Source organism: Vulpes lagopus, chromosome 12 (genome assembly GCF_018345385.1).
Source record: "Vulpes lagopus strain Blue_001 chromosome 12, ASM1834538v1, whole genome shotgun sequence".
Lineage (NCBI taxonomy): Eukaryota > Metazoa > Chordata > Mammalia > Carnivora > Canidae > Vulpes > Vulpes lagopus.
The window spans coordinates 1,463,908-1,478,928 of NC_054835.1; the positions used below are offsets into that span (position 1 = coordinate 1,463,908).

Here is a 15,021-nt window from a genome sequence, read left to right on the forward strand (position 1 = left end):
AAATCAGGAAACATACTTTTTACTATAGAGAACAAACTGATGGTCACCAGAGGTGGGAAAGGGGAGGCAGGGATAGGTTAAATAGGTGATGAACTCCGAATGTTATATGGAAAGGTGAGTCCCTATGCTGTACGTCTAAAACTAATTTTACACTGTAAACTAACTGGAATTTAAATGAAAATTTTAAAGAAATAAAGGAAGTATATAGAGATTTTTTTAAAAGATGTATTTATTTATTTATTTTAGAGTGCAGAGGGGAGGAACAGAAAAGAAGAGAGTCCCAAACCGACTCCACACTGAGCAGGGAGCCCAACCTGGGGCTTGATCTCATGACCCAAGATCATGACCTGAGCTAAAACCAAGAGTCAGTGACTTAACTGACTGAGCCACCCCGTTGCCACTGTATAGATTTTTTTTTTTGAAGACATAAATTTATTGCCATCTTACATCCTTAATAATTTGTTTCTTCTAAAGAAAATGTTTTTCTGTAATTTGAAACAAAACACTTAACTCTTGACTAATTTGATAAAGTGTGGCTTTCAAGATTGTTGTTTTTGAGTTTTTTATATGAATATTTTAATTATAGCTCTGAGTGATTTTACTAAAATAGAAATGAAATTGAAAGAATTATTATTATACTAATGATAGTAATGTAACAGCTTGTATTTTTATTACATTTTTAATTCTTTCAAGTTGTTAACCAATGTAATGTCTTTTTAAATCATAATAGGTGAGACACCGATATAGGAGAATAAGTTACATGACAAAATTCATGAGTAGTTAGAAAAGCTTGTACTACTGACTTTGGTGAGTGCTTTTTCTACTAATTAAACTATAACTCTAAGAATCATTCCTTTTTTCATCCAGTATTAAGCACTCAAACAATGAGAATTCAAAAACAAATTTTATGGTAAATGTATACAATAGTGAGTTACCTGATTTGTCTGGGGGGGGCAAAGTGTGTGTGTGGGGGCGGTGTGGAGTAGTGAGATCAGGGGTACCTGGGTGGCTCAGTTGGTTAAGCATCTGCCTTCGACTTAGGTCATGATCCCAGAGTCCTATGTCTGTCTCCCTGCTCCATGGGAAGTCTGCTTCTCCCTCTGCCTCTGTCCCCACTAGTGTGCTCTCTGTTTCTCTGTCAAATAAATGAAATCCTAAAAAAAAAAAAATATATATATATATATATATATATGTATAATTTTTATGTATATAAAATATATATATATATCAGATTGGAAAGGCACTAGGGAGCCACTGACTTTCTTGAACTATGTATATCATAGTAAAGTATATACTATTAGATATTTAAGCAGAAATGAGCAGATCAGAAAAATGAACAAGACTGGAAGCCCAGACAATATTTAATGGTGGGCTACAGTATTAAGAACTAAATTGAGAACTACTGTGGAAAGAGATCCCCAGGAATCTGGTAAGTAAGAAAGAATAGTACCTTGAGGGGAAGAGAGTGGTCAGTCAAGATGATTCCTAAGCTTCGATACCTGAATGCCTGGAAAAAATAAGAGTGTTGCAAAAGGATGAAAGAAGCCGATTTGTTGAGAAAAATATGTTTAATTTTGGACATATTGTGGGTAAAGTCACCCAGGTAGAAGATGTATAGACTAGCAGGCAAATTATAAATGAGAGAGAATGCTTAGGAGTTAGGGCTGGAAACATAGGGAGAGAAATTATTAGTGTAGAGGGAATAATTGATGCTTGTATCATCATTTGTTCTTTCTAGATACTTTTACTGCCTTACATATGTTTAGCTTCCATGTATTTGAGGAATGTCTGACAGCAAAGATCCAAATAACTTGTGTGTCTCAAAATTAGGCAGTCACAATAAGGCACTTTAGAAATAAGAGGACCCCATCCTCAAACAGTGCAGCATGGTTGGCAGAAAAACACAGACTACCTAGGGAAGGGTATTTTAGTTCTAGGAGAAGAAAGGGAATAAAGTTATATACCCACTATGTACAAAGTATTGGTAAAGCCTTTTTTTGTGTATACACTGTTTCCTTTATTTTGCAATAACTCTGTGAAATAGGGAGTATGATCCTCATTTTACGGATGATGAAACTGAGGGTGAGAGGCTTAGGAATATAAGAGCAAGGATTTGAAACAGATGGGTGTTTAGTACCATGGGTTTCTTAATATTTTAATTTGCCACACTTTGCCATGTTTTCTAGTAAAACCTGTCAAATATAGCTATCAAGCTTATGCTCAGTAGGTTTTTTAGTTTTTTTTGCCTTCATGTAATAAGCACAGTGCTTGAGCTCTTAAAATATAATTAATTGAATTCTGATTATGGGGGGCCATTTGCTTGTGATGAGAAAGCATGTGTGTGAAACAAATAAAAAATGAAAATTGGGGATCCCTGGGTGGCGCAGCGGTTTGGCGCCTGCCTTTGGCCCAGGGCGCGATCCTGGAGACCCGGGATCGAATCCCACATCAGGCTCCCGGTGCATGGAGCCTGCTTCTCCCTCCGCCTGTGTCTCTGCCTCTCTCTCTCTCTCTCTGTGACTATCATAAATAAATAAAAAATTAAAAAAAAAAAATTAAAAAAAAAAAATGAAAATTGGATCATATAACATGTATGTCTGCCCAGGTGTGCCATCTTTCCTGAATGCTTAGAAATGCCAACATTTGTTTATTTCTTTTACCCTACTGGGTATGTGGAACTTTATTTAGAAGAATGAATTGAGAGTCCATAGACCCCTGAAGGAAAAAGTATGAAAAATGCATATTTCTAATTAGCTGTAAATTGTCATTATTTATGATACTGGCACAGTATAATCCCAACACAATATAATATATAATATATCCCACAATATAATCCCAACTTGCATTGTTTCAAGGCACAACAAGATTGCATATTCTAAGATACATAAGCTAATTTGTACCATGAAACTTCTTGCAGTTTTAAAGCCTAAATGGAAATGGGTATATTTACTTGTCCACTTTTTGCATGTATTTTTGTGTACTGCTTCTCAGTAAACTAGAAGCAAGAAATGGCGTCTTAAAGCTATAGGGTAACATTAAATACAGGAACAGTGAGCTTGTGTTCTGTTTCCTCAGTATTCAGAATGGGTGAGCGTTTCTTTATTTTTTTCTCTTGAAAAACTGATATTTAAGTTTGCTTGTTATTTTTGTCATCTTTCTTAAAATTAGCTAGTATCCAGTGAATCATGAGAGAAAATTCATACTGAACACTTAGCCTTCTAGCTAGAACTTCTTGTGCCACTGAATTAGGATCCCTCAGTTGCCATGCACTGTTAACACAATTTCATTCTTCAGCATTGCTTTTGTTCCCGAGGAAAATGCTATAAGAAAATAGGAATTTCCTCTCACCATTACCCTTCTGGCAATGTGTTTCAATCTAATTCCTGGCTGGCATTCTGTCCGGGTTACAGCCCCTTCTCCTCACTAGCAGTCTAAATTCTGCTCATCTACTGAAAGGGGGATTCCAGACAGACGAGGAAACAGTTTTCAAACACTACACTGCAGGCATATTAAATTATTGTGCCGCCCCCCCCCCCCCCCCCCCCCCCCCGCCGCCACAGTTGAGAAATCAGGGACCACTTCTCTGGTGACGAATTCTAATGAGCTGCTAATGATGCCAGAGGGTGTGTGCACACAGTCGGGTTCTTTCCCCTCCCCCTTCTTCCTTTTCCCAAGCCCCCTCTTCTCCCCGGTTCCCCTCCTCCTACTTATCTCCTCCCTCTGTGTCTCAGTTCTGCAGTAAACCAGGGCTGAGGCACATTCCTGCACTGCAAGGCTTTCGTTAAGGAGATTTTGTGGCTTTTGTCTGGATTGCAGCATACAGAATACAGGTAACACTCTGAAATCGAGCTAGACAGATAAATTCTGTTGGAATGTTTTCAAAGAGGCAAGATATTACATTGGAATCAATGAAGAATATAAATTATCATAAGTAATTTTATTAGTGGTAGTTACAGTAAAATATTTTCAGAAATGCTATAAGCAGATTTCTATTCTTTCCCCAGAAGGCTCAAATGAAAGGAAATGGGGTTAAATCAATCTGACTTGCGATTGATTTTGTTTTATGTTGATCATGAAAGCTTGCTGTTGCTCCTCTGTAGAGTAAGGACCAGTTATGTGGGTGCTACTGAGAGTAGCCATGAATAGTTGTACTAGGTGGGATGGGATGGAGTGGGAGGGTTGATACCAGCCTGAGTTAGCCAGGTTCTTTGATTCGGGCATTGGATGCAAAATGTAAAATGCTCTCTCCTTTTCTTCTATCAGCTGTTTAGAGGAGACTCATTACAACTCCTGCTGAAGCTCCTAATCTTCCTCCCTTCTCTTCTGCCCCTACCCCCTACCCTCATTGGCCTGAAGACATTGTACCCAGAGTTTGCCTTACTCCCCTGGTGCTATGTGTGTGGTAAACCTGGTACTATGGCCACATCTGGGACTGGCCAGACAACTGCTGCTGGTTCTCCCTATTCCAAGAAGGATTTAAAGGGGAAGTACACTGCAGGCAATGCACCAGAGCAGCATCAGGAGCTTGGGGACTAAGGCTCCTCTGGCAGCATTATTACAGATACACAGAGCTGACCGCAATGACAGCAGCTGCTCCTTTGAACTGTTGGCAGCAGCCAAGCGGCAGCATGAAGTGAGAGATCACTCCTGAGCTCAAGATGAACTCTACCTTGGATGGTAATCAGAGCAGCCACCCTTTTTGCCTCTTGACGTTTGGCTATTTGGAAACTGTCGATTTTTGCCTTTTGGAAGTATTGATTATTGTCTTTCTCACTGTATTGATTATTTCTGGCAACATTATTGTGATTTTTGTATTTCACTGTGCACCTTTGTTGAACCACCATACTACAAGTTACTTTATTCAGACTATGGCGTATGCTGACCTCTTGGTTGGAGTCAGCTGCCTAGTCCCTTCTTTATCACTCCTCCACTACCCTCTTCCAGTTAAGGAGTCTTTGACTTGCCAGGTATTCGGTTTTGTAGTATCAGTTCTGAAGAGTGTCTCCATGGCCTCTCTGGCCTGTATCAGCATTGATAGATATATTGCCATCACCAAACCTTTAACCTATAATACCCTGGTTACACCTTGGAGACTCCGCCTGTGTATTTTCCTGATTTGGCTATATTCCACCCTGGTCTTCCTGCCTTCCTTTTTCCACTGGGGCAAACCTGGATATCATGGAGATGTGTTTCAGTGGTGTGCAGAGTCCTGGCACACTGACCCCTACTTCACCCTGTTCATCGTAGTGATGTTGTATGCCCCAGCAGCCCTCATTGTGTGCTTCACCTATTTCAACATCTTCCGCATTTGCCAACAGCACACAAAGGAGATCAGCGAAAGGCAAGCCCGCTTCAGCAGCCAGAGTGGGGAGACTGGGGAGGTGCAGACCTGTCCCGATAAGCGCTATGCCATGGTCCTATTCCGAATTACTAGTGTATTTTACATCCTCTGGTTGCCATACATCATCTACTTCTTGTTGGAGAGCTCCACTGGCCACAGCAACCGCTTTGTATCCTTCTTGACCACCTGGCTTGCTATTAGTAACAGTTTCTGCAACTGTGTCATTTATAGTCTCTCCAACAGTGTCTTCCAAAGGGGACTAAAGCGCCTCTCAGGGGCCATGTGTACTTCTTGTGCAAGTCAGACCATAGCTAAAGACCCTTATACACTTAGGGGTAAAGACCCCCTTAATGGATGCCATATCTGAAGTGGTTCAGACACTGGGTCAGTGTGTGTGTGTGTGTGTGTGTGTGTGTGTGTGTGTGTATTTATCTCTGTATTCCTAGCTCATTAGGATTTCTGGGACAAAATAATTGAACTCTAAGCAATAGCAAACAAATGATCCATCAAAATTACCTTGTATGTTTGCAGAAATTATTTTCTGAAAAGTGCTTTTGCATCAGGAGAATCAGAACCATGAAGATAAATTGCTCTTGGTTCCAATTTTTGTAATGTCATGGAAATGACTACATTTTTAAGATTTAAAATGAATAAAGCCATATATAACACCTCTCTTGAGCTGGCATGACTGAACCTGGGTGAGAAAAGCATCAGCATTTATAAAAAGTCATTTTCTTGTTGCTTTTCTGGATTCTTTCCAACTGTTGTTTGGGCTGCATATGCAATTGAATTCTTTTAATGGGGAATATTAAAAGCCAGTGATGAATTGGCAGGATTTAAAATTTTTCTTTATATATGCCAAAGTAGAACTACACTGCAAGCTTCAGCACTGTCATTTAGAAAGCCAAAGGATTTATGTCTTATTCTCTTGAGAGAATTCTCAATGCAGTGAATAATGTGAACACCTAAACACTAATTTTAAATTTTTGCAGTGCACCATGAATGAATGAAAATTCAGTTAAATCATACAACTTATGAAAAATTGAGCAGCTTTCTGTGCCATACTTCATGGAGAGCTAAAGAAATGTGTTGCATAGAATGTGATTGTGTTGTAGTATTTTTTGCCCATGCCTTTGTGTATGTGTGTATTGAAAATATTTGAATTTAGATTTCTCTTTATAGCAAAATAAGCTGAAACGCAAATGATAGGTTAATGGCTGCCATTTTTATAATAGTGAATCTTTAGTCTTCCCCCCCTTTTTTTTTTTTTAATCCAGAGACTTTTAAAATATCAGAATATCTTGGGAGAAAGGTGTCCTAAGCAACAGAGTCAGAAAATATACTGAATATTTAGCTAGTTCATTTATAAAATAGAAGGGGATTGAGATGTTCTCCTTGTGGTTAAATGGAATCAACAAAGTAGCATCTAATTCTTTTTTAAATTTTTTGTTGTTGTTGTTAATCTTACAGAATGCCCATGTGAATGAGAGATAGAGAAATTCTGATTGTCTCCTATATTGCTGTCCTCTTTCTGGAAAAAAAAATCCTTTGGTATAATGATTCTTTACTCAGTCTTTCCTTTTTGCTAGTACTTTGGCTTAAAAAAAATCTATAGGGTTCTATTACTGTTACTCTGTAGAATTATCAAGAGTGCTGTGCATTTGTATGTACTGGTGATGTTTTGTTCTTCAAGTGATTATCTTTAGAACAAGAAGTTTATTTTCCTAAAAGGAGAGAAGGATTTCCCAGCAGTTCCAGGCATGAGAATATCTCTGCTTTTCTACTGGTTTTAATGTTTTGGAAGTCTTCAGGGGACTTATGTGATCTCTGCCTTTAGCTAGATGTTATAATCTGAATACAACAATGGTATTCAGTGAGATGGAAGAAACCCAAGGGAAATGGGTTAAAGTGGAATTTTGAATCCAAGAAAGGACATGGATATTTATAAAACAGGCAGATGGGCTTTGGTTTTTTGTCATGATATTAGAAAACCAATCTAGTGCCCCCTTTTAAAATAAAGGGCTGCATTCTTTGGATTTTAGTCTTTAGGTATCAGTTTGACTTTTAACCTCAAATGTGTGTTCAACTTAGACTTTTTAATTTTGAGTGAATAAGTATTATATTTAAATTTCACATTCGGAATTCTTCCAAAAAGCTTGCTTGCTCTTTATATTTACTATTAGAAAACTTGATTACAAGCTGTTTCAATATTACTGTTTCAATATTTAGAACTCATACTGAAATTGCAAGTTATATTAACAATGGCTTAAAAGTTGCCATTTGAATTGGAAAACCTTTCCTCTTGGATTCTGAAAAATGGTTTTGTGCATTTCTCCTTTATTTACATGGCACAAGTCTAAAAAAACAAAATTCCCTTTTTCTTCATATATGCAGTTTGCTTGTAAGGTTTTAGTTTAGTAAAGATGGGAATCTTAAAGATTAATTTTTATAGAAAACTGATGTTAAATCAGTGGATTTTTACTTTTGGAGGTGCTGAGCCCTTTTAATTTTTTCCTGCAATGGAGTTGTATCTTGTGAGAAAAGAGAAAACTCTTTGGGAAGATTTTATGGAAAAGAGAAAATACTTGTTTGACTTTCTGAAAGTGGCTGATTAAGCTGATGTTTTAATAACTCAAAAGACAATTCTTTTATAATAAGAGCTTTTTGTTAACAGATATTTACATTTTTTGTTCTAGTACCAAGTTTAGATGTCATTAGAAATGTATTTTTCACATTAGAATCTCTGTCAGTATCTCAGCCTAAAACTAAAGTAGAAACTACGTAGATAAAGTAATTTTAAAGAAAAATTCCCCCACTCCTGCAGCTGATTCTTGCTTAATATCAGATGTCTTTCCAGTTTATCTTGTCTTCATTGGACTGTATAAAGACTGCATTTTCTTCAGTTATCAGTTCTTTCCTCACATTCATTATCTTTACTGTTTTTTTAAATTTTTATTTTCTTGTGTGTATGCATGTTGGGGGAAGAGAGCAGGAGCCTGGATGTAATCATTCAATCTTTGGTGCCTAGGGGCATTTTCCTGTGATACATTTGAATAGTCTGTGTTTAAGTAATCTTTTCATCCTGGCATATTTAGTGCAACATTTGATGATGACGTTTGGTTTAAATACCAATCTGGCTAGTTCAGAATGAAAAAAAAAAAGTATATTTTTAGATTCAATTACGTTGAGCTTTGGCAAGACAGTGCATTTAACTATATATGGTATATGACTGTATCAGAGGAAGCATAAGCTTTTGGTGATTGTATTGAAATTATTTCATAGTAAATGTTCAAATAAGACAATACTAATTGTTATATTTGTAAATTAGTTGTGTGTTTTTACACAATGATTTCAGAGATGTGTTTTTTTCCTCTCAGAACAGAAAAGCAGTTACAAAAGGACAAGTGGTCTACTTTAATGAAAGAACTATCTTACACCAGAAAAGATATTTAAATTATTCATGGACTTATTGACTCCCAGATTCCATTTTGGAAAATGTTTTCTTTAAGCTCTTTGCTGGAAAAATTTCTTTTTGAACCTTTTTTAAGGGCTTTTCCTTTTTACTTGAATAATGGTCTCTGTATTTTAAGGATTGGGAAAACTTGAATTTTTGAACTATAAATGCATTGTCTACTCTTTGAACTTGAAAATGAAGCAACAGGGTTACAAGTTTCTTCAGCCTTTTGGGTTTGATTGAAAAATCTGTACAGTGACTTCATAGGAAATATCTTAATTTCACTCTTTTTTTGTATCATAGAAGACTTGTGAATAAATTATTGGCAAACCAGAATTTATTGTTAGGTGAGCAGATTATGAGAAGATTAAGGATGGGAGAATCGTGGCATTTATGATTTTTTTAAAGTCTTAACAAATCGTTTTTCTGTATTTTTGTATAATTTTTCCATTTCAAGTTGAAGGAAACCTAATTATTTTATATTAAATGTACATATTACTAACATATTTTACAGACCCTGGCATTATTCTAGTCATTTCTTATAACTGTGAATGAGTCATCTGGCTTTTCTTCAAAATTTAGATATCATACCATGATATGATTAAAATGAACTTTGGAACTGAGATTTTAAAAATCTAGGTTTCTGCTAAAAATTAACTAGTTTTGTAAGGGCAAGTCACTTCTCTAAACACTTAATTTCTTCTATAAAAGGAGGTAACCCCCTCTTCCCTCATAGGGTTACTTTGACAATTGAATTAGATATGGATGTAAAAGTATTTTGTAATTTGTGAAGTAAGTGCTTTGCAATAAAAACAAGTACTATTGTTTGTATCTACCATGGTTTTACATCTAAGGAAGTCCCACATAATGATATGGTGTCCCCCCACATTAAGGTCTTAGAAGCTCATTGCTGGGTTAGCAGTTCTATGCTAGTTAGCAATCCCAAATTTGGGAAGAGAGGCATGATAAATCCTCATCTTTCTAAAATGACAGTAACATTAAATTCATCATAAAAATATTTTCCTTTACTTGTCTGTAAAATCTCTAAAGGCGGGAACACTAGTGTGCCTCTTCATGTCTTTATCCCTAAAATCTAACATGGGACCTGGCTCAGAGCAGTTCTGGTCAACTTTACAGAATTAGTGAATGATTCTAATTATTGCAGCCACTATTATTACATCTAGTCATTATAGAGCAGTGATGTTCAAAAGGAGAGCCAGAGCCTTTAAGCAATTTTCCTCTTTGTTCAAGACTATTCTTGACTCTAAATGATAAAAGATATCTTTGTAGTACCAAGAGATAGTGTGGGAATGTGTATGATCTGTATGCCAGGTAACTTTACTCCTGGAAACTCCGTAGCCTGGGCCAAGGGAACTTCAGACAGTGCTGTCAAATTACCAATTTCTCTTGGCATGGATAAGGAATATGTATTTAGATCACCTCACCTTTTTGGCTCTGAATCCAGATAAGATAGGCCATAACAATCAGTTACAAGGAAAGAGGAGAGGTATCGGCTAGTTTGGTAAAAGAAGCTGTTCTAACTCTGTGGTTTTACTTTGTCTTTCAGTCTTCCTTTCTTTTTTTATTTTTTTTTTTAAGATTTTGTTTGTTTATTCATGAGAGGCACAGAAAGGCAGAAACATGGGCAGAGGGAGAAGCAGGCTCTCCGCAGGGACCCTGATGTGGGACTCGATCCCAGGAATCCGGGATCACAACCTGAGCCAAAGACAGACTACTCAATCACTGAACCATCCAGGTGCCCCTCTTCCTTTCTTTTCTTAACACGGGGATATACTTGAAATGATATTGCTTGTAGGGTGTGGAAAATTCTATAATGCAATAACAATGGCTTTAGGGAAAGTTTAAGAAACAGTCAGGAAGCCCTTTTGTGCAGCAAGCTCTGCTATATGCCAGTTATTATAGCTAACTGGCAGGGTTATAAAGAAGGAGCATATGATTCCTTGTAGAAAAGTCTGCATATTAAATCATCCATCTCTTTGTCCTTCTCTGCTCCCAGAGTGCTCAGTCAGCCCCAGATTTTCTAAGCAGGAAATAAGACGAGTCCAATCTGGGGACTGCTATCTGAGGGTTCCTAAACTAGTCACATTACCTGCCCAAATCACCTTATGTTATGTCTGTCGGTCAACAAATCCCACCTGTGTGTACAGAACTTCCAGTTAGCTTGTTTACTCCTCTTCTACTATTAACAGCCAAAGATCACTGATCTTTTGAGAAAGTCGTCTCACATAATATACACAGAGCCAAAAACAAAAATCAGAGGAAATAGAAACAATGTAAGTCACAAAAAATTTAAAAGTAAATCCAGTATATTTTCCAAAATACATTTTAAAAAAAGCTTTTGCATCCATTAAAGGAGAATAGGATGCCATTAAAAAATAAAAGGAAAAGGAATAAGAAAGAATTCTTGAGATTTAAAGTATAATCAAATATTTTTTAAATCAGGAAAGTTAGAAGATTAAATTGAAGTAGGTAGGCCAGATAGTGAAACAAAAGATGATAAAGTAGATAGAAACAAGACAGAGACTTCATAAAGGAGGCCCAGTATCTGGCTAACATGATTTTCAAAAACAGAAAGAAGGGGAAAAATGAGGATATTCTCAGAGAACTATCAGAAGAAAAATTTCCAGAACTGAAGGATACGAGTTTCTGAAATGAAAAGGACCAGGTTGGTATAATAAGAAAGACTTTATGATGGTGAATCACAAAATTTCAGGACACTGGGGATGAAGAAAAATCTTAAAAGCTTCTTGGTCTGGAATAGGGATGGGAGAGTGGGAACATGTAAGTGCAGAGATGTGAATAGCTCTGGACTTTCAGCCACATTGAAGCAAGGAGGTAACAGGGAATGACTTCAAATTTTTGATAAGTGATTTTTTAACCTAGAATTTTATGCCCAGCCAAACTTTGATTCAAGTGAGAGTAAAATAAACCCGTTGTGAGATATGCAGGGTCTCAAAAATATTTACTTGCCTTTACATCCTTTCTCAGTGAGTTACTGAAGGATATACTTCCCAGAACGATGGTTAAAATTTAAAAAGTGGAAGATAGAGAACCCAGGAAGCAGGGACTTCCAACACAGGACAGAGGGGAAGAGAATTCCCATGGTGATGGAGAAGGAAAGCCCTAGGATGTTAGCTGTGCAGCAAACGAACTAGTCCAAATTGGAGAACAAAAGAGGGTGCTGGGAAGTACGTCTTTAGGAAAAAACCACTGAGAGGAATTTACATTTTTAAAAAATTTTATTAGAAAGAGAGAGGTGGGGATCCCTGGGTGGCGCAGCAGTTTGGCACCTGCCTTTGGCCCAGGGCGCGATCCTGGAGACCCGGGATCGAATCCCACGTCGGGCTCCCGGTGCATGGAGCCTGCTTCTCCCTCTGCCTATGTCTCTGCCTCTCTCTGTGTGTGACTATCATAAATAAATAAAAATTTTAAAAAAATTATTAGAAAGAGAGAGGTGTGTGGAGAGAGAATCCTCAGCAGGGTACATACCCAGTGTGGAGCCCAATGAGGGCCTTGATCTCATGACCCTGAGATCATAACCTGAGCTGAAATCAAGAGTTGGACGCTTAGATGTCTGAGCCACCTAGGCACCCCAGGGATTTAGAATTCTGTCAAATTTATAGGGAAAGAATTGGTAATAGATATACATAAAATAATGAAGGGAGAAATGGAGCAATTAGTTATGAAGCCAAAATTAAAAATTAAAGAATAAAGGAAGTCTAGTCATGATATACTCTGTGATTTAGTTATGAGCAATATTAACTAAAAATTGTAGCAAAATCACATTGAAAGTCAGAAGAAGGGTGGTATGTGTGGCAGGTGGGGGAGGTTGGGCAAGTACAGTATCTCTCATACTAGAAAATTTGAAAAAAAAAAAAACCAACAGAAAATAGCAATTTAAATATTTTATTTAAAAATAGGAAGAGGGGCAGCCCAGTGGCTCAGCGGTTTAGCGCTGCCTTCAGTCCAGGGTGTGATCCCGGAGAGCCGGGATCAAGTCCCACGTCAGGCTCCCTGCATGGAGCCTGCTTCTCCTTCTGCCTGTGTCTCTGCCTCTCTCTCTCTCTCTCTCTCTCTCTCTCTCTCTCTGTGTGTCTCTATGAATAAATAAATAAAGTCTTTTTTAAAAATAAATAAAAAATAAAAATAGGAAGAGAAAAGAAAAGAGAGAGCAGGGTGGGAGAATTAAGGGGTCTGCAGCCTGCTATTTTTCTTTGTAAACTTTGTGCTATGACCTTTCCAACTACTACTCCTATTCCAACTATATAATAATAGGTGTATTATTTTTTTATAAAAAGCATAAACCACATTTAGGAAAAGGCAAATAGATTTCAGCAGAAGCAGAGGGAAACCAGAAAGCATAGGTTTAGAACACATTACTAAAGTAGAGAATGAGAAATGTAATCACACTCTGTTATCTCTGGTCCTGTACAGAGCAACTTCCTATTCTTCATCTCTCTCTCATCATCCTAGGAAGACAGGCAAAAGGGATATTATTCCTTTTTTATAATTGTGGAAGCCTGATTTGGGGACTGCAAAACCTTTCTGATTCCAATTTACTACATTACTATGCCGCATAGGTATTGGTTTGGGTCTTTTTAGGTTTTTTAATTTTGTTTTTTTACTAAGGGAAGACAGCAGACTGGAAAGCATCCTCTTTGACATCCTGGAAAGGAAATCATGAAAACAAACAAACGTGTGTGTATGTGAGATGAGGATAGATAGATAGATATGGATATACAATATCTATAGTACAAGACCTGGCAATATGAAATCGTAAGTGGAATGTGAAGTACCACGTGGTATTTCATAGATAAGGAGATGTGTGTTAGGTGAATTTTCTTAGAAGCCAGTATATGAGATGGGTTAGGCTCTGGGAAGAGTAGGATCTCTATAGTGTTATCTCTGCTCACCATTTGAATGAGATTGCTATTAAGTATCCAGCTGGGCAGAGTTTGAGGAACCCAAAGGCTCTTTAGATAAAAGACTCTAATAAAATGACTTAAAATTTTTATTTTTTTTAAATTTTTATTTATTTATGATAGTCACACAGAGAGAGAGGGGCAGAGACACAGGCAGAAGGAGAAGCAGGCTCCATGCACCGGGAGCCCGACGTGGGACTCGATCCCGGATCTCCAGGATCGCGCCCTGGGCCAAAGGCAGGCGCTAAACCGCTGCGCCACCCAGGGATCCCAATGACTTAAAATTATTAAAGCACCATAGGACATGAGAGTGCCCTTTGCAAAGTAAAAAGCACATCTTTATGTTAAATTGCCATGATTGTAATCACTTAATGAAAGGTTTATTGGTTTGTTACAAAAAGATTATATTGGCTTTGAACAAAATACAAAAATAAGTCTTTTCAAAGTAAAACTTTAAACTCTGTGTCTATCAGCTTTTAATAAATACTTGTTGAATTAGTAAGATAATATTTTGGGGAGAAGGCAGAAGGTACAGCATTAAATGGCATGATTTATTTCTGGATTTTCTTCCAGAAAGACTGGGGAAACCCACCCCTACTGCCAAAGCCATTTATTTATAGCTAGGCCAAAAAAAAAAAAAAAAAAAAGGGAGGGGGCGTTTATGGGTCTCTGTCTTCATTGGCCCATGAGGAGCAGAATCCGACTCAAAAGGCTTTTTCACTTTTAAAAGTTTTTTCTTCATGACATGATATTTGTAGTAATTGAAACCCTTCCAACTTAGATTATGTTAGCCTTGTGAATTAATATCATTGTACTGAGAATGTGTGTTATAGCCTACAGAGCACTGAAAATGAAGTCAAAACAAAATTTAGATACTAGTTCTGGCAATTTATTAGGTAATCTTAATCTTTCTGAATTTAAGAAGGATACTCATGTTTGAGTAATAAAGATGCCAACATTAAAGGAGTTGGCTTAAGATCAGATTCATGGCAATGCCTGGGTGGCTCAGCAGTTGATCGTCTGCCTTTGGCTCAGGGCATGATCCTGGAGTCCCAATATTGAGTCCCACATCAGGCTTCCTGCAGGGAGCCTGCTTCTCCCTCTGCCTGTGTGTCTATCTCCCTCTCTGTGTCTCTCATGAATAAATAAATAAAGTCTTAAAAAAAAAAAAAGATTAGATGCATGTTACTTTAATGTTAAGCTCTTTACGTTATTACTGTGATTATACTCTTGGATCACTTTTTTCCTAAGATAAAGAGGAAAGTAGTGAAAAAAGCATGGAG

General features: G+C 37.3%; 2 protein-coding genes across 2 annotated transcripts in view; both read left to right on the forward strand.

The window, feature by feature from the left end:
* RABGAP1 (RAB GTPase activating protein 1) overlaps positions 1–15,021 on the forward strand; it is a 110,210-nt gene that overhangs the window by 33,915 nt on the left and 61,274 nt on the right. The window lies entirely within an intron of this gene.
* GPR21 (G protein-coupled receptor 21) lies at positions 3,660–10,373 on the forward strand. The gene is made up of 2 exons (XM_041727131.1): positions 3,660–3,830; positions 4,264–10,373. Exon 2 carries the CDS (start codon positions 4,659–4,661, stop codon positions 5,706–5,708), a length of 1,050 nt encoding a protein of 349 aa, XP_041583065.1. The 5' UTR covers positions 3,660–3,830; positions 4,264–4,658; the 3' UTR covers positions 5,709–10,373.